Raw genomic sequence first — 16,919 nt, forward strand, 5'->3', positions numbered from 1 at the left:
CTCTCGGGGGCCATTATGTCCTGTTCTGAAGTTGTAGAAATGCAACCTCATTCTGCCATTGATTTTGCGTTTCGCAGTTGTGCTGTACACACTTTGCGCCAGGGAGCCCACATATTGCAACAACGGTCAGCAAGAGACACCCACATATTGATTTTCAGTCTCCTCATAGTGACCGATGATGTCTTGTCGATGCTCAAAGACCATGGAGGTATATTTCAGTTGTCCAAAATACCTCTCAACCATCATAGGCCTCATCCTCGACATGAACCCGGCACCATACCGCCGCCATCATCGGGACAGACTCTCTACCTCAAGCTCTTCACTCTCCTGAGGCACAATTACCAGCTTGCCTGTGTTATCCCAGACTACTCTCCCATCTTGTACGGCATCAGCCATCTCCGCGGATAGAACAGTCCGCTCGCCGGTGTGAGGATCCCACTCCCACCCTTCCCGCATCCACATCCACCGTAGATAAGCTCGTAGTTCCTTGTCCTCTGGTAGTACCCGCATCCACTCAGGCTGGAAGTTGCTCTGGGTCTTATTCACCGCCCTCCTCCGCTTGACTGGTTTCTTCTTCTTTGTCTTCTTCGGGATACTTCCTTCATCATCTTTGTCGTCTCCCGTATCACCGCCATTGGGATCATCATTACTCGCCCTGCCCAAGAATACATCCCGGCAAAAAATCCGCCAGCTATCGATCGCGTAGCGGCCCTGAGTTAGGTGGCCAATCTCCCAAGCAGACTCTCGCGGGTCACTAGCCTCCAGCCGCTCCCCGGCACGGACATCTCGGCCGTCTCCCTGCTTGGGATAATTCTTGACCCCATACCGCACCCCAGGCTGCGGGGGTTCTCCCCCCACAGCCTCGCGTACTTTTGGATCGTGGCAGTGCGGTTGTTCGAGAGTCCCAGATGGCGGATCATGAGCTCAATCTCGGCCGGCTCGGCGTCCGCCAGGGCCCGCGGCGTGGGGTACTTGTCCATCAGCTCGCGGAACACGGGCATCGAGGTCCGCCCCGCCGTGCGGATCAAGAACGTGACTGCAATCAGCAGCCGGAAGGGGTCGTGCGTGTATCGCTCCTGGGCGAGTCCGAAAGACGGCGCGTCGAGGCGCGGGAAAGGCAGGCAGCTCACGGTACCGCGAGGCGGGCGGGGGGTTTTGGTCTTTAATGCTGAGAGCGTCGTCGCAGCAATGGGTGCTGCTTTTGTTGGCGTCGGTGTGGTGAAGAAGGAGGAGCATGTCACTCGTTTGGGTGTTTCGGGCTGTCTCGAGATTTTGACTTTCCGGCTAAGGTTGAGAACTTGGGTCGTGTTGGGTTGCGAAGGGACGGCCGCCAAAAGTGGTGAGTGTTCAGCCGTGGCTGTGGCTTCAAGGTCTTTAGGTAAAGCTGCGGCGCGGTCGACGAGCAGGCCGCCAATGTTACTGGTGTTACTGATGTCGGCTATGCTTTGTCGACGAGAACGGCGCCGCTCGACCTTCCTTGGGCTCTGCTTCTCATTGAGTTGTTTTCGCAGATCTGAATCCACGTCTGGTGTTCTCTCATCGCCGCTCGCAGGAGTGGCCGACCAGTACGGCGACTCCGCCGCTTTCTTCGATCTCTTTTTTGCAACGCGCTTTTTCAAGCCCAGCTCTGTAACTTTGGACTCTTTAGGTTCCAGGCTGGCAGGCTGTCCTGTCTTTCCCCCCTCGCCATGCTGACCTTCATCCGGCGATGTCTGTACCTGTCCATGTCGACGACGACGACCACGCTCCTTCTTCATCCCACGTCTCATAGCAAGCACACTCGCAATGAACCCAAGCAGATCGGTGCCTTCCAGCGAGCCATCACAGCCAGCGAAGAGGCCACCCGTAGCCGCGTGATGGTGGTGGTGGCGGCGGTGGTATTGCTGCTGCAGACTTTGCGCACAGGAAAAGAGCTGATCCCATGCGTTGACCCCGTGCATAAGACTGTCCCGCCACATCTGCATGATATCCTCGCGTGGCGCACGCCCGTGAATCATACAGTCCGCAAAGAAATCACGCTCGTCGCGATCCCGGACGGCAAAGTTGCACATGATGGCATCGCCCAGCTGCTGCTTCTGGTGTTGTTGCCGGAGCTGAAGCTCGTCTTCTAGAGGAGTTGTTGTGTCCAGCCCGGCTGCTACTGAGCCGGCGCGTCGGCGTTTCTTGCCGGCCATGATGTGCTGCCCATTGTCAGGATCCCCTAAGCGATGCGACGGGGCCGGCTTTCTGAGGTCGCGCGATGGGCCGTGACTATGACGCAGCCACTCAGTCTTGTGCTGGTGATGTTGCCGTGAATAGCTTCGTGGATAAGTTCTTTAGGCGCAAGTGCGAAGTCTTTGAGTCATTAGTCCAGAACGATGAAGAGAGTCCAGCTGTGGTGGAAGTATCTCATCCATGGTCGTGTGAGGTGCCAATACTATGGCTCATAATGGCCAATGTTTGAAGGGAGAAAGTCGGAGAATTGTTGTTCGAGTCACGGACAACAGAATCTATTCACGTTCTCTCAGTCTCAGGTGGCGGTCTCTTGTGAATCCAGTCGAGGAAAATAAGTGGAGCCGTTCGCGCTATTAGGTGACGGCCATGAGCGCCTGCGAGCCTGGTACCAAGACAATTGTTGCGTGAATGTCCCGTTCTCTGACAGATACACGGCTCTCCACGCCTTTTGTTCGAGCTGCTGGTGACTTCTTCTGATCAGCCCCGCCGAGTTTGCTCATCTTGGTCAGCTCATTTCCTAGCAAGCAAGTGTCACCGAGGGCGCACTGCAGTCGACCGACATCACATAGGGAATCGTTTGTTTGTTGGCTTCTAAAATGATCAACTTGATATACACTCTAGAGTAGAGCTCCAGGGCTGCTCCGCAGTCTGCGACCTTATAGCCTCGCCCCGTTTCCACCACAGAAGGAGCTTACAAGACAGACTAGTATTACATTCGGTGTCGGATATCTTTTTACGAGCGGACCTTGTTGGAGACCTGGGGCGGGTCGTAGACAATCTTCCTCGTCTTGACGGCGGCCCACTTGTAGCGCTTGATCCACACGCTGAGCGCGAAGAGCACAGTCGTGACAGTGAGAACCTTCATACCCATGCGCTTGCGGTCGTCCATCTCAGGCTCGGCAGCCCAGTTGAGGAACTCGACAACATCCTTGGCCATCTGGGAGGTCGTGGCGGGGGTCTCGTCCTCGTACTCGACGAGTCCGTCGTACAGCACACGGGCCATGGCGATACCGGTACCGGGGAAGTAAGGGTTGAAGTTGAGGCCAGCACCGACCTGGGCACCCGCCGGGGGCTCTTCAGGATAGCCGGTAAGCAAGCTGAAGAGGTAGTCGCAACCGCCGTGACGGGCCTTGACGATCAAGCTCAAATCCGGAGGGAGGGCGCCGTTGTTGGCGGCCCGGGCAGCCTCGTCGTTCTTGTAGGGAGCGGGGATGTAGTCGGAAAGCTTGCCGGGGCGCTTCTCAATGTCACCCTGGTCGTTGGGCTCGCTGTCGTACTCGTTCGCCTCGGCAAGAGCCTTGGCCTCGTCCACAGTGAGGATGGTACCGACAAGGGATCGGTAGGGGACACGGCTGAGGGAGTGGCACGCGGCGCAGACCTCCTGGTAGACCTGGAAACCACGGCGGAGACTACTGAGGCGTCAGTGACCATTGCTTGGAAACATCGTGGAATGCGGACGAGCTTACGCCTGGTGGTCGAAGGTCTTGAGCCACTGCTGGTGAACCCAAGGGTAGGCAGTGGGGTGCAGACTATAAGTAGTAAGGTTAGTGATGCTACCATTGCGAGACTTTGGCAGCCCAAGAGAATTTGGTATCAGGTCCTCCTGTGCTCGAACTGGATATCCGTCTTTGATGCGTGGGCTGCCGGGATGGAGAGAAACGTACCCTTCCTCAGCGGGCGTCATGGCGTGGGCAGTGGTGCCGTAAAGGTGGTAGTACCAAGCGACGGAGCCGATGGCAACAGCGGTCGAGGCGGCGGCAGCCATGTTGAGTCTGGCAGGCGACTCGCCGGCACCGGCGTTCGATGAGATGGTCCGCTAAAATCCAGGACACAGAGTCAGCTATGTCGTCCTGATCCAAGTCTCTGGTGTCCAATCCGCAACATCCTCATTCCAACAGTACCCCCCGCGGGCCGAGCCTCCGACTGTAGTGACGGACATGTGCGTATTGTGCAGGTATTCGGTACAGAAGCTCGACTCGGAGTTGCGGGCTGGGGCGATACTGGAGATGCAGAGGGCGATGGTGGCAGGTTCCGGATGCATTCGTCGCCGTACCTTTGTGAAGGCGGTGGCGCCATTTCTGGCACTGCTGAGGATGCGCGCCGAGCGCATGGTGGTTCTGGCGAACATGTCGGGCGAAGCTGCTGCGAGCGACCGCGGGAGTCCGGGGAGAATGCAGGTGTGCAGCAGGCGACGGAGCAATTGAAGCGAGGCGGACCGTCGAGGGCGCTCTCTCGTCTTTCGTCGTCGGGGGAGGTTGAGCCTAGGTCGTCGGGTGTCTGGTCGAGCAGCAAGCAGCGCACTGGGGGATGAAAATTGGCTCAAGCCTTCCCAAGGGTTAGCAATTGGGAAACGGCAGCCTCCCATTGGGCCGGGCCTTGTTCGAGCTGCTAGACTCCACCTTGCACGTGACTCCGGTCCGGCTGCACCACGATCGGGGCTGCAGAGGGTACTTACGTGTCGCGGGCAACCACATGTAACAACATGTACCTCCAGGAAGAAATCGGGTTCCAGCTTCCACGGCTCCTGTGCAGCAACCACGTTGACGTGACCGTCCTCCACCTTTACAATTGCATATGTCGTGGAGAGCTCGTCTCACATACAATACATGACGATCGGCACGATCGAGAGCTTCTGGAATGATGCGCACCGACTTTGGCCTGAGGGATTATAGAAGTCTGTACTCAAAGTAGGCATCTTCAATAACGAGCAGGTCGGGACGAGCAGGCTCTTGACACACGGCAGCCTGTCTTTCGTGACCAGCTACCAGGTCTCCAGAAAGGGAGTTAGTTTTTGATGATTGAGAGGGCTTTCTGCAAAATGCCTTGTTGCATCGACACACGCGTCTGGAACTGGTCTCTCCGCCATGTGGGCTCAAGTGGCCGATGCATGCCTGCCTAAATGCCCTTAAACTGTTGCCTCAGCTGAAGCAACGGATTGCGCGGCACGCACGCCCGATACTGAGAGGCAGATGCGCTTGGTGAACATGAAGGGCATACTCTCCCAATGTTCGATTTATATACAGTCAATAGTTGCAAGCCTCCTCGTCACTTGCCTCACACTGACACTGGGCGTGCTTCATACCAAGCCATTTAAATCATGGCCGCTGTCTCTGCCGAAAAGGTCCATCTCCAAGCAACGATGCCCTCGTCACCACCAGCAACACGCGTCCTTGTCGAAATCCCAGAGCTCTTAGAACAAATCTTGTACCACCTCACAGTCCTATCCCCGGCAGATACTCTGGTTTCTGCTCTTCGCGTGTGCAAGACATGGTCGGCGGTGATCACCTCTCACCGAGCGATCCAAGAACACCTCTTCTTCCTGCCCGTCCGCTCTCCCAGGCCCGTCACCGGCATTTACAACAGTGCTGGTGCGGTCGAGGAGCCCCAGTGGTCACGACTCCATGAGAACCAGCTCCTCCAGTCCATTTTTCCTGTTCGGGTGGAACGACACCGCATCTGGCCGCCAACAAGAGCGTCGTATCAGGCCGACCTGTCGTCAACGTCGGCAACGAGACCAGCCCACTACCACGGCGGTCCCTTCCGGCTGAGGGCGCGCTCCCTCCGCGAGGCCGGTCTGCAGTGGTATTCCCGGGTTGTCAGCGGGGAGAAGCCCGTATGGCTGATGGAGGAGCGCTTCTCGCGGCCAGAGGCGAGCTGGCGGAGGGTACGTCACGAAGGTCTTGCCCAGGGGGGCAGTATTTCTGCGAGTAATGGCTTGTTCGCGCGGCTCGGGGGGGGGGGGGGGCGTGTGACAAGCCGCACTCTTGGAAGCGATGGAAGAAACTGACTGTGTGCCTCTCGTTATAGATGCTCGCGTGCCAACCCGACTTCAGCACACCCGCGAGAAGGAGTCGTGCCGTCGTGGCCGACTCGGGCTCGGTCGGCCAGTCCCGAAACGACGACGCTCGCTGGATGGAGCTGAGCTACACGGACTTCATCACGCACGAGCCAAACCTCCGCATGGGCTATATCTACGACAAGGCCAAGGCAATGGTGAACACGCAGGGGCCTGATCATGGCAGCGAGGAAGGACCCTTTGGCATACGCCTCGAGTGGGGACGTGGTCAGGGTTATTCGCCTAGGTTGAAGCTCTGTGTTGATGGGCGCGAGCTTGCGACTCGGGAGAGCGCTGACTTGATCAGATTTTGACTGCCGGTGAGCGCAGGAGTCTGATGCTGGCGCAAAGAGCGAAGGGTTCTCAAGCTGTCCGGTTCAGATGAGTTAAGTTGAGGCGCCGAGGAACAGCAACCAGGCATGTTTAGGGGACGTGATTCGGAACATATCATGGCTTGTGACCAAATCGGTGCGGGCTTCGTAGCCGCTGCCGCGCCTGACTCATGGTCAATCACCGTTTTCTTTTGATTCCAGTTCGCTCCCTACCAGTACATGTGAGAATCAGAGACTCCCGGATATCTTAATTGTGTACTGAACTTTTTCCCTCCGTGTTTTGATACAAGCACAGAACGGTCTGTGCTCCTTGAGAGTGACAACGCAATCTACTGGCCATTCGTGCCCTGAAGTTTCCTCCGCTCCTTGACGGCATCGGCGAGCGTAGCCAGTACCGACTCTGTGTCTTGCCAGCCAATGCAAGCATCTGTGATGCTCACGCCGTACTTGAGACCTGCGGGGCCCTCCTTGGGCACCTTTTGGTTGCCTACATCCAGCACTCCGGTCAGCGAAACAAGTCAAGATGCCGAAATGGAAGGACTCCTCTAAACATACCCTCATTGATGTTGCTCTCAATCATAAGGCCCATGATTCCAGTCTCGCCCTTGGCGATCTGCGAGGCTAGGTCGGCGGCTACCTTGGGCTGATTCTTGTGGTCCTTCAAAGAGTTGCCGTGACTGCAGTCGACCATGAGGCGTGAGTTGACGCCGGCCTTTTCGAGCGCGGCCTTGGCCTCAGCGATGCTCTTGGCGTCGTAGTTGACACCCTTTGTGCCGCCGCGCAAGATGACGTAGCAGTCCTCGTTGCCGACCGTGCCTACAATGGCAACAACACCCGGCTTGGTAACGGACAGGAAGTGGTGTGGGTGCCGGACCGCGCCGATAGCATCAATCGCCACACCCAGCGTGCCGTCTGTGCCGTTCTTGAAGCCCACGGGGAAGGACAGACCGCTGGCGAGCTCGCGGTGCAGCTGGCTCTCAGTGGTGCGGGCACCAACAGCGCCGGCGGACAGCAAGTCGGCCGTGAACTGCGGGGAGATGGTATCGAGCATCTCGCTGGCAATTGGCATTCCCTTGTCGGTAAGGTCGACAAAGAGCTGTCTTGACATCCGCAAGCCCTTGTTGATCTTGAAGCTGTTGTCGATATCCGGATCGTTAATCAGACCCTTCCAGCCGACTGTGGTCCGCGGCTTCTCAAGGTAGGCACGCATGACGATCAGTAGCTCGTCCTTGTACTTCTCCTTCTCCTTCAGCAGCATGTCACAGTACTCGAGGGCGGCTTTTGGGTCGTGAATCGAGCAAGGGCCGATGATGACGAGCAGGCGACCCTTGGGATCTGTGCCATTGACCACGGCAACAACCTCATCTCTGCTCTCGAGAACGGTCTTCTTGGAGTTTGGGGTCTGGGCGATTTCGTGCTGGAGCAGATCCGGTGGGGTCAGAGGGTTGTAACCACGGACTGTATGAAGAGGTTAGCATGCGAGACCAGGCCGGTTCGTATCCAGGACATCCCGCACGGGAACATACTTCTCCAGTCTTCGCTTGCGCCTTTCTGGCCGACGTCTTTGTTCTCAATGTAGAAGCTCTGGAAAGTGGCAAGCTCTGCTGTTAGTCACAGACGCGGTGATGTATCGAAGGTGGGGCAGAGGAATTGTTCTGTTGACGTTGCTGATTTGCACTGACCGACATGTTGTCTGCTGGCTTGTTCTGAGCTTGTGTCTGGAGTGAGGTCTCGCGGGCCGAGGAATATCACACAACGGGGTTGCGAAGCGAGGAGGAGTTTATCAAGTTGGCCATGCGCGCTGGTTGTAGCTCAATTTTTTGAGTTCGTGGTCGCTCTGGGACTTTTCAGGCCAGGGTCGCGCCACCCTAGTGCGCTGTAGGATCAACCATGACAACATCTGGACCCATTGCGACGCCAGGCTGGCTTGGAAGTGGCCACACCTCTCTGCCGCCGCGGGCTGGCGGATGGCGGGGTCGATCAGAGCCGTCCGATTCGCGGAGCAGGCCGCCTGCGAGTGCTCAAGTGTGTTGCGGCTGGCTGCATGTCCGGCCCACCCCTGAGTCACCCGTGTCTGTCCAGTTGTTGCGACGCCGATTCGGACGCCGCCGGCCTTTTTCCTAATCAGGCTCGCTGCTGAGACCTGCGTTGATGCCGAACCCGGTTCATATTCCGTCCGCCCGTGTGAGCATTTCCAATCGGGGCCCAAACAATCTCTGCAGCCAGAAATCATACCAGCTGGGCTCGTAGCACACGTTACGCCTGTGACACATGGTGGCTTTGCAAGCTCCGATTGGTACATTGCCTTGCCCCTGCTGGGCCCGGCGAGATATTCAACTAACTGGCACCCAAATTCAGACGATGTCGATGTTTACAATTCTAATGTCCTCCTCGGGTTTTTCCTTGTGTGTCCGGGCGTTCTCAATCTTGTGTATCACATCCAAGCCCTGCACGGCCCGCCCAAAGATGGTGTGCTTGCCGTCAAGCCATTGCGTCTTCTCCGTCGTGATGAAGAACTGGCTGGCATTCGTGTTCGGTCCTGCATTCGCCATGCTGACCGTGTATGGCTTGTCGTGCTTCAACGTGCTGAATTCATCCTCAAAGTCCTTGCCCCAGATACTCTCTCCACCAGTCCCATCGCCCAGGGGGTCTCCGCACTGGATCATGAACTTGCGAATGACCCGGTGGAAAATGGTGCTGTTGTAATAGCCATTCCGTGAGTGGGTCACAAAGTTCTCGACGGCCTTGGGCGCGGCATCAGGGAATAAGCGAATATGGATGTCTCCATACGTCGTATGGATGACTGCACCTGTGCCAGTCTGCGCCTTCTTCTCCTCGGCCGGTTTTCTTGAGCCAAGTATGGTTGGTCGCTCGTTCTGTACATCTCTAGTCGATTTCGACACGTCCTCCTCGTTTGTGAACATGTAGAACCGCACCTTGCCAATCGCTGTCGCAACAAGAATCGGATCACGTGTTTCGGACTCTTGTAGCAGCGGATTGCTCGAGGCAGCCATTTCGATGGTAGTTACGCCTTTCTTCTGCGGCTGGCCCTGGTAAATGGCAAGACTCAGGGGTCTGATATGCTCGTCTTTTCCGTACACCTTGACGACCTGATTCGTCAGTGTGTTGAGAACCTTGATGCCAAGCATGGAGCCGTATAATAGAAAATTGCCAGACTCGTCAAATATTACGGTGGCTTTGTTCCTGTATAATGGCGATTCGATCTCTCGCTCCGCAGCCAACCTGCGGCCAAAGTCGACATCATCCAGCTTAAGCATAGCCGTGCCAGCTTGCTGCATCTCCTCGATGACTTGCAGAGACTCATCATATGTTCGGTAGAGCTTCGCTGTGCCGAATTCGAAGACACGAATCTTTCGATCCGGCAGCGAAAATGTCACAAACTGATGCCCTGACGGCGAAATTGATATGCTTGTGGGAACGGACTTTGCCTTCTTGAAATCGAAGAGATTGGTCGAGCTCTTGTATTGGAAGACATTGTCTGGCTTCTCGTAGTTCGAGTTTGGCGACCAGTATTCAACCATGCCGTTGTCGTCACCCGACACGACGCAGTCGAAAGCGTCGTTGAATGCCATCAGCGAAACCACACTGCGATGAAGGCCCTTGATTGTATGTATCGGCTGCTGGCTCTCTCCCCGGCCATCATAAATATGTATCAGAGGTTTCGAGTCGTCCGAAATGGCCAGCAGGGGCAGGGAAGCACCGCGCTTGTGGACCCAGCATATGCACCGTGGATCGAAGTCGAGAGTGAGCATGGAAAGCAAGTCGAAAGAAATGACGTCGAATATCTTGACCGTCTTATCAGCACCAGCTGTCGCGAAGCTGCGGCCATCTCGGCTGACGGACACGGATCGTATTTCGCCTTGATGCGCCTTGAATTCCTTGACAAACTCGATGCCCTGCGCGACCTTTTTCCAGAACTTGACGACGCCGTCCACGGAGCTCGTGATGAGAAAGTCGGTCAAAGGTGTGACGGTCACGAAGGATAACTGCTCCTTGTGCATCAGCGACTTGGAGTATCGGGTCGACTTGGGCAAGGCAGCGATGTACAATTTCTCGTAGGGAAGCACGCGGCGCTTCTTCTTCGGGGCCGCCGAGGGGAGCTGGGGCCCCATGTCATCGTCGTCCGAGGAGCTGTCTGTGTTGGAGGGTCAGCAGCAGGTCACTGAGCAGGATTGACAGCTTCAAAAGACAGTCCCGTACCTGTTGCATCTTGGCCAGCAAAGTCCGCATGGCTTCTCTTGTTTGACCTGTCGTCCTCGTCTGCCTCGTGGACAGCGGCCATGGTGACGGGGGATTGTCTTCGTTGCAAGCCGACGGTCTGCAAGTGACTGATGAGCAAGTACACAACACAAGGCTGGTGTGTTTGTCGCCTGTATGGTGGTTGCGACTACCCAGAGGCATCAGACGATTCCTCGACGCGTTTGAAATGGGACCCTGGAAAGTGCAGCTTGGAGTCTTGGCGTGCTTTGAGCTTTCGGCCACTGCGGAGCTCCCACGCGCCGACTGATTGGCCAATCCCTTTGTTCTCGGCCACACGGAACACTTGCTGCAGCGACCTTAGCAACTGCGCTCCTGCGAGGCTTTTCTGAACAGACTCAATGTCTCGAGACGCAGACATCAAGAGGGAACGATACCTGTAAACTGGCGGGTAATCCACGGCGGATAGATTGATGGCTCTGCCCTTAGCACCGGGCAACGTGTGCTGAGAATCAGGTGCCCCACCACCAGGGATCACATTGCTCGGTGGAGGATACAGGCCGAGGTCCACATGGAAGCTTCGATGAACGTCATTACCACCACGTTTCGCTTGTCCACGTCTGTTTTCTCGGCCGCACTCGCTCTCATTGCTGTTCTTCACCTTGGCACAGCATCGTCTACCGCTTGTCTCGTGCCTTGCAATCCGCATCACACGCCCACTTGATCACAAGGCTCGACCATGGCTCACCATCCTCTTCAGCGGCTTGCCGCGCCGTCGCGCCAATTCTCTCTCTTGCTGCATCTCGCCGGCATTGCCTCTTTTGCCGCCTCGTTCCGTTTCCTTGAGACCTGGGATACGCCTATGGGCAAGGCTTATGGCGGTCACTATCAGTTCCTGACCATTCTTGGCCTCTCTCTCGCGATGGCCACGTTCGTGCTTGGAGCGATGGCGGATTTGACCCTATCTCCGCAGCTGTTTGCTGTGAAGAACGCGCTGTCCTCATTTTCCACCCCTCTGGAGGTGCTGATCAGTATCCTCTACTGGGGGCTCTGCGCCATTGACAAGTCTTTGGTCATGCCGCCGGAGTTCTCGCTTGACTTCTTGCCCGACTTTGGATTTCACGCTGCGCCCGCCATTTTCCTCGCCATCGACATGCTTCTGCTCAGTCCTCCGTGGACTATACGCGGCTACACGGCAATGGCTCTCAGCCAGATTTGGGCATTCTTGTACTGGTACTGGGTCGAACACTGCTTCTCGAAGAACGGATGGTACGTTGGATGGCTTCTCCAATCAAACGTTAGGACACTGACTCTTTCTGTGCAGGTACCCTTACCCAATTTTTGACATTTTGTCGATACCACAGCGGGCCCTGCTGTTCGCTTTTGCAGCTCTCATCATGACTGGCAGCAGCGCTGCACTGAAATGGGTCTATGGCCAAGTCAATGGTGTCGAGCAGATGAAGAACGAGGCTGTCAGAGAGCCGATGCGCGTAAACGCCACGCAATAGGTTCAGTCTCGGCATGAAACATGAACAAAAACAAGGCTCACATCTTACTGTTGACTATGGATGATGTTTCATTAGACGACAGTGCGCCGGAGTAAAAGGCTCTCAACATCGTATGCACCGAACGGGCCACACGAGACACACGGCCTGTTCGAATTTATATACTCGAGTTTTACCTCGTCCAATACATACACCAAACTTGTCGCATGACGTGTGCGGGACAACCCTTGGATACACCGGGTTCTTGGCACAGGAGCACGCTAGCGTATCATTGCAGCATCACCCATTGTTGAAAGCCGCCTACACCCAGGATAATCACTACCAACTCCGTGCTGACGTGAAGGGTGTGAGAGAGCCAGTCCAGCGGGACCGACGGCCAGCCCTGGGCGGCCATGCGACTCGTTAGCGCCGGCAGGAGCCAAAATTTCGGCGTGAACCCGGGGGCCAGGACTGCGGGCCTATCCCCCTTTCCCCATGCCCTCGGGGCGCTGCATCCACTTTAGAGAAGCCCGGCGACTGCAAGCGCACTCCACACTGGAGCCTCCGATCCGACGCTGGTGATAGCCTTATCTGCCTTCATTCGCGGCAACCCCCCTTGCCCTCATGTACCTACCTCGCGAGCTGTCACCATGCGCCCAGCCCTATGACACCTCCTACAGCCTCATACTCGCACCTCATGTCGAATTTTCGACCTCTGATCATATTCCCGGCTGTCTTCTCAAGCGATTTGTCGTCCCGGCCGCCATCCCTGGGCCCCCAAGACTCGCACATAGTCGTGCCTCGATCACATTCATCCGGCAGTCTTCGCTGATGCGGTCATGCATGGAACATCCAGCGTTTGCACCCACGGTCTCGTGATCTTCGGATGGGAGGCGCTGTCAACATACCTGTAAAACAAAAGCCGCACCTCTGAAATGCCCCGACCAAGGAAAGCCGATGCCCCGGAACCTAAGCGAAGGAGTCGCCATGGCTGCTGGTAAGTGTTCTGGCTCACGAAACCCGCCGAAAAATCCCGGGCTCACTCTTTGACATAGGCCATGCAAGAATCGCAAGATAAAATGCGGCGAGGAGCGCCCGAACTGCACAAAGTAAGCCCAAGCGAAGCTGGAAAGGAGACATGGACGCGATCCCTCCTCTCAGCACAAGACTTCCGCCATAGATGACCCAGAAAGTGTCCAACACACTAACACAGATGTTAATGCAGCTGTGAGAAGGCTGGCGAGGAATGCGACTACAGTATTCGTCTCAACTGGGACGGCCGACGAGGAAAGGGCAACGAGGGTCTGATTCAGTTCTCGCCGCCCACTGAAGCGCCCACAGCTTCGTCGGTGCCTGCTAAGGGATTCAAGCTAGTACACACTTTCCCTACGGCTGATGCACCCGCTACACGTCGCGTTGAACCGCTCAGTGCACCGTCATCTAGTGCAAAGCAGAGTACGGCGGATGCGGCCCCTGTGGCTTCTGGGACGCCAGACTTGAAGCAGACGCCAACAAAAAACGATACAGATATCTTCCAGCGTCCGGCGAAAAGAGTGAAAATCACGGCGGCAGGCCAAACGGCTGTTGTATCGAAGCGGCGGGAGCGCGCAGCTTCGTCTTCAACTATTGACTCTAGTACCACACTATCCAAGGTCAATGAAGCAATAGAAGCGCCACTTTGGGCTGGGACATCACCATCTACACCATTGACACCGTCGACAACGAATGAGGACTTACCACAGGCGGAGTATGGTATCCCTGTGGCTGCTTCTCCAAGCCTGCCACGGTTCTCACTCAATGCTCTCCTGGCAGGCTCGCCAGCTCGAAGCCAAGTACAGGAAGGTTCACAAAGCCCTTCAAGTGCACGTCTTCCACCCTTGCACTCCCAATCACATCAGACATATTATGGTCTAGACAGAGGCTTTGTCGATCGCGACATCGGCCGAAATGACGATCAAAATGCAATCTCTGGCCACTCCCCGCTATCGCAACGCGATGCGCTCGATACCCCTTCTGAGTTCGAACACGATTTATTTCCGAACGAGTTTGGATTCGGGATGCAGCAGAACTCCCCGACTAATGAAGCGAACAACTATTATTCGGCCCCAGTACCTATATACATTGCTCGAGAGTTGGAGCCGTTGCCACAGAGGTGAGCGAACTCACTAGAACGACCGCACCCGAACATGACTGACGCTTCTTGCACCGGTTAGGCTGCTGGAAAATCCCATGAACCTCTTGGTCAGTCCTGCGTACTAAACAAAACGCTGTTTCCGATGCCTATTGGATCTCTGCTAACGTCATTCTAGTATTTCGTGAGTTGATATGCGCCAGGTTGTCATTGTTGGGACTAACACTACAAAGCATCACTTCTTGACACATACAGCAAGAGGTAATGTTCTCCCCAATGTTGTTATTCGGGTTTTGTGCTAACCTTCGAGCAGTCCTTGTGCCTTTTGATGACAAGCACGCGAACCCGTTCCGAACAATTCTACCACAGATAGCTGTGAAGAACGACAGTCTCCTTGCTTTATTACTTGCTTACTCTGGTAAGATACGCCCATGATGCATGCGCGATGAGCTGGTGTGCCGGGTACTGACATATTCCGTCACCCAGCTTGTCATCGCGCACGAATACTTAACCAGCCCGAGCCGACGCTCCGAATATCCTTGTGGCTGGAAGACGTCTTTCCCGAGCTTCGCAAAGCGCTTGAGGATAAAGACAGAAACTTTTCAAATGCAAATCTTGCGACTGCCATCATGATTGCTTCACTGGAAATCATCTCACCCACAGTTTTTGGCCATCACATATCGTGGCAGAAACATCTCAGCCTAGCGCGCGAGCTCATCACCAGCCGCCCAACCGGCCTGCACGGCGGACAGACCAACTTTCGTGATGACCAGGTTTCGTCGTTCCTGTGGAGCTGGGCAGCCTTTCTCGACGTGCTTGGCAGCCTAAGTGGTGGTCGTGGCAATACTTCCTCGTCACAGACGCAGTGGATCTTCGACTATGAACTCGACGATATTGTCGACGGTTACGACGAAATCGACTGTGTCATGGGCTTCACAACGCGCTGCATCTACCTGCTAGCCAAGATCGCCAGCCTTGCGAGTCGGTGCGACGCCGAGCGCATCGGGGACGACCACGAGGTTCGGGCAGACTGGCGGCCAAGCGAGGAAATTGTGAGCCAGGCCGCGGACCTGCGTGAGGGCCTGCTCAACAGCCTGCGCTGTCCGCCGGTTCCGTGCAAGCACATTCACAACCACGGTGACGTAGCTAAATGGGATCGCAAGAGCCTCACCGCCACCAACGAGGCTACCCACTGGGCCGCCATGGTCCATTTATACCGCCGCATCCTGGGGCGGGCCGCGGAGGATGATAGCGACGTGCAGTATGCTGTGCGCAAGATCTTCGCTTGCCTTGATCTTATTGAGGTCGGCAGCGCCGCCGAGTCCGGGCTGCTCCTGCCAATGTTCACAGCTGGGTGTGAGGCACGGAGCGAGGCGGACCGCTCACAGATCCTTGACAGGTTCTTGGTCGCAGAAAAGGTTGGGATAGTGAAGGTATGTGAAGTCACAGATTGTCTTGCATGATCGACGTGAGCGACCCTTAAAGCATTCACCACGAGTGAAGGAGAATGCGGGGAGCCGAGTCATTCCATCTCACCGACTGCCCCTGATATTTCGCTCGAATAGCCCTTTGCGATGGCACGGGGGGCTTTACTGACTCGTTTGTGTCCCAGGTGCACAGCGCTCGGCGGCTGATGCAGGAGGTCTGGCGCACGCAGAAGCCATGGGAGACACTTGTCAGCACCGAATTTCTTGGATAGACACCACTGGCGACGAAATATTTTGGCCCTTGAAGGTGTGGGCTTGCTCGTCCAGGAAAATCTGTGCCCAACCGGACCTCATGTGCTGGAAATACCTAATTGCTTCATGATCGCAATTGGGAGACAAGACACGCTCTCGTTGCGTCCAACTGTCGGATTGCTCGGAATGCCTGTGCTGTGCTAGCGATTGGGTGCACATGATCTACGTGGTTCTCGCCTTCATCATACATGCCACACGATCGTGCACACTCTCATCTAGAAGGTATGGAGAGTCGTGAACTGATTTAAACTTTCTGTATCTCCCGTGCATCACACTCCCCACATTTGAGGCTGAAGGACGTGGACAGAATAGCTTCCGCGTCAGAAGGCACCATCCCCCCATCTATGCCCACGCTATCGGCCCGGTAGAGCTTAATGTACGACCTATCGTTGGCGGTCGACATCTTATTAGGCGAAGAGATGTGTTTGCTATTTATCAGCCCCCACCAATGTGGGCAGGGCTCCCCTTGGGGGGAAGATGCATGCGCGAAAGAGCCTGAGACAAGACAGGGGCAGCACGTTTGATCGTTCCAGCCGTGCAGCCACAACGAGTCAGGCCGGCGATAGGAGAGCCCAGACCAGGGGCTTTTTCTTTGATCTGAAGTGTTCTGGGTTCCGTGTTATCGGTGGGTGGAAGAGCTGAGGATTTATTGGACAGGGATCCCCAACGTTTCGCAAGGTCTGATTTGACTCGCCTCCTCCGGCAAATGGCCGCTTGCAAGGATTTACGATATCTGGTTACTGAAGAGCGCTGCAGCTCGAGCCCCCCCAAGCGACAAGCCCCCTGTCTTGTCAAGTCAGATCAGGGGAACCTCCGCTGCTCCGTGCGCCTCGCCAGCGGGCCGCCTGACCTATTTCGCCTCTTCCGCTGACAGGGAGCCAGACCCAAGACTTTTTGTTGGTGTATGCAGAATTGCAACCCAGGCTTTTGCGCTGCATGTGGCCTCACACACGACATTGCTCACAA

The 16,919-nt window shown here is 56.0% G+C and overlaps 7 protein-coding genes across 7 annotated transcripts; 3 read left to right on the forward strand and 4 right to left on the reverse strand.

Annotated features, from left to right (window-relative positions):
* Positions 1-4: 4 nt before the first annotated feature.
* Positions 5-2,466, reverse strand: B0I36DRAFT_330819 (uncharacterized protein). The gene is made up of 2 exons (XM_046154891.1): positions 827-2,466; positions 5-794 (listed from the first exon to the last, which is right to left on the reverse strand). The coding sequence occupies exons 1-2, from the start codon at positions 2,172-2,174 to the stop codon at positions 289-291; spliced, it is 1,854 nt and encodes a 617-aa protein (XP_046009743.1). The 5' UTR covers positions 2,175-2,466; the 3' UTR covers positions 5-288.
* An 85-nt stretch (positions 2,467-2,551) lies between these two features.
* Positions 2,552-4,596, reverse strand: B0I36DRAFT_330820 (cytochrome C1 family-domain-containing protein). The gene is made up of 4 exons (XM_046154892.1): positions 4,268-4,596; positions 3,879-4,030; positions 3,681-3,743; positions 2,552-3,623 (listed from the first exon to the last, which is right to left on the reverse strand). The coding sequence occupies exons 1-4, from the start codon at positions 4,577-4,579 to the stop codon at positions 2,948-2,950; spliced, it is 1,203 nt and encodes a 400-aa protein (XP_046009744.1). The 5' UTR covers positions 4,580-4,596; the 3' UTR covers positions 2,552-2,947.
* Positions 4,597-5,099: 503 nt separating this feature from the next.
* B0I36DRAFT_159635 (uncharacterized protein) lies at positions 5,100-6,625 on the forward strand. The gene is made up of 2 exons (XM_046148642.1): positions 5,100-5,878; positions 6,022-6,625. Exons 1-2 carry the CDS (start codon positions 5,312-5,314, stop codon positions 6,361-6,363), a joined length of 909 nt encoding a protein of 302 aa, XP_046009745.1. The 5' UTR covers positions 5,100-5,311; the 3' UTR covers positions 6,364-6,625.
* On the reverse strand, positions 6,512-8,170 carry B0I36DRAFT_159627 (3-deoxy-7-phosphoheptulonate synthase). Its single transcript, XM_046148641.1, has 5 exons — positions 8,064-8,170; positions 7,908-7,965; positions 6,937-7,839; positions 6,595-6,868; positions 6,512-6,544 (listed from the first exon to the last, which is right to left on the reverse strand). Exons 1-4 carry the CDS (start codon positions 8,067-8,069, stop codon positions 6,711-6,713), a joined length of 1,125 nt encoding a protein of 374 aa, XP_046009746.1. The 5' UTR covers positions 8,070-8,170; the 3' UTR covers positions 6,512-6,544; positions 6,595-6,710.
* Positions 8,171-8,606: 436 nt separating this feature from the next.
* Positions 8,607-10,987, reverse strand: B0I36DRAFT_273545 (cyclophilin type peptidyl-prolyl cis-trans isomerase/CLD). The gene is made up of 2 exons (XM_046151328.1): positions 10,603-10,987; positions 8,607-10,537 (listed from the first exon to the last, which is right to left on the reverse strand). The coding sequence occupies exons 1-2, from the start codon at positions 10,682-10,684 to the stop codon at positions 8,736-8,738; spliced, it is 1,884 nt and encodes a 627-aa protein (XP_046009747.1). The 5' UTR covers positions 10,685-10,987; the 3' UTR covers positions 8,607-8,735.
* A 5-nt stretch (positions 10,988-10,992) lies between these two features.
* Positions 10,993-12,475, forward strand: B0I36DRAFT_330834 (FAR-17a/AIG1-like protein). Its single transcript, XM_046154893.1, has 2 exons — positions 10,993-11,868; positions 11,924-12,475. The coding sequence occupies exons 1-2, from the start codon at positions 11,339-11,341 to the stop codon at positions 12,105-12,107; spliced, it is 714 nt and encodes a 237-aa protein (XP_046009748.1). The 5' UTR covers positions 10,993-11,338; the 3' UTR covers positions 12,108-12,475.
* Positions 12,476-12,529: 54 nt separating this feature from the next.
* B0I36DRAFT_159696 (fungal-specific transcription factor domain-containing protein) lies at positions 12,530-15,784 on the forward strand. Its single transcript, XM_046148643.1, has 8 exons — positions 12,530-13,080; positions 13,139-13,192; positions 13,309-14,235; positions 14,297-14,324; positions 14,393-14,398; positions 14,448-14,475; positions 14,528-14,632; positions 14,701-15,784. The coding sequence occupies exons 1-8, from the start codon at positions 13,019-13,021 to the stop codon at positions 15,675-15,677; spliced, it is 2,187 nt and encodes a 728-aa protein (XP_046009749.1). The 5' UTR covers positions 12,530-13,018; the 3' UTR covers positions 15,678-15,784.
* The last annotated feature ends 1,135 nt before the right edge of the window (positions 15,785-16,919 follow it).

Source organism: Microdochium trichocladiopsis (assembly GCF_020744255.1).
Source record: "Microdochium trichocladiopsis strain MPI-CAGE-CH-0230 chromosome Unknown B0I36scaffold_8, whole genome shotgun sequence".
NCBI lineage: Eukaryota > Fungi > Ascomycota > Sordariomycetes > Xylariales > Microdochiaceae > Microdochium > Microdochium trichocladiopsis.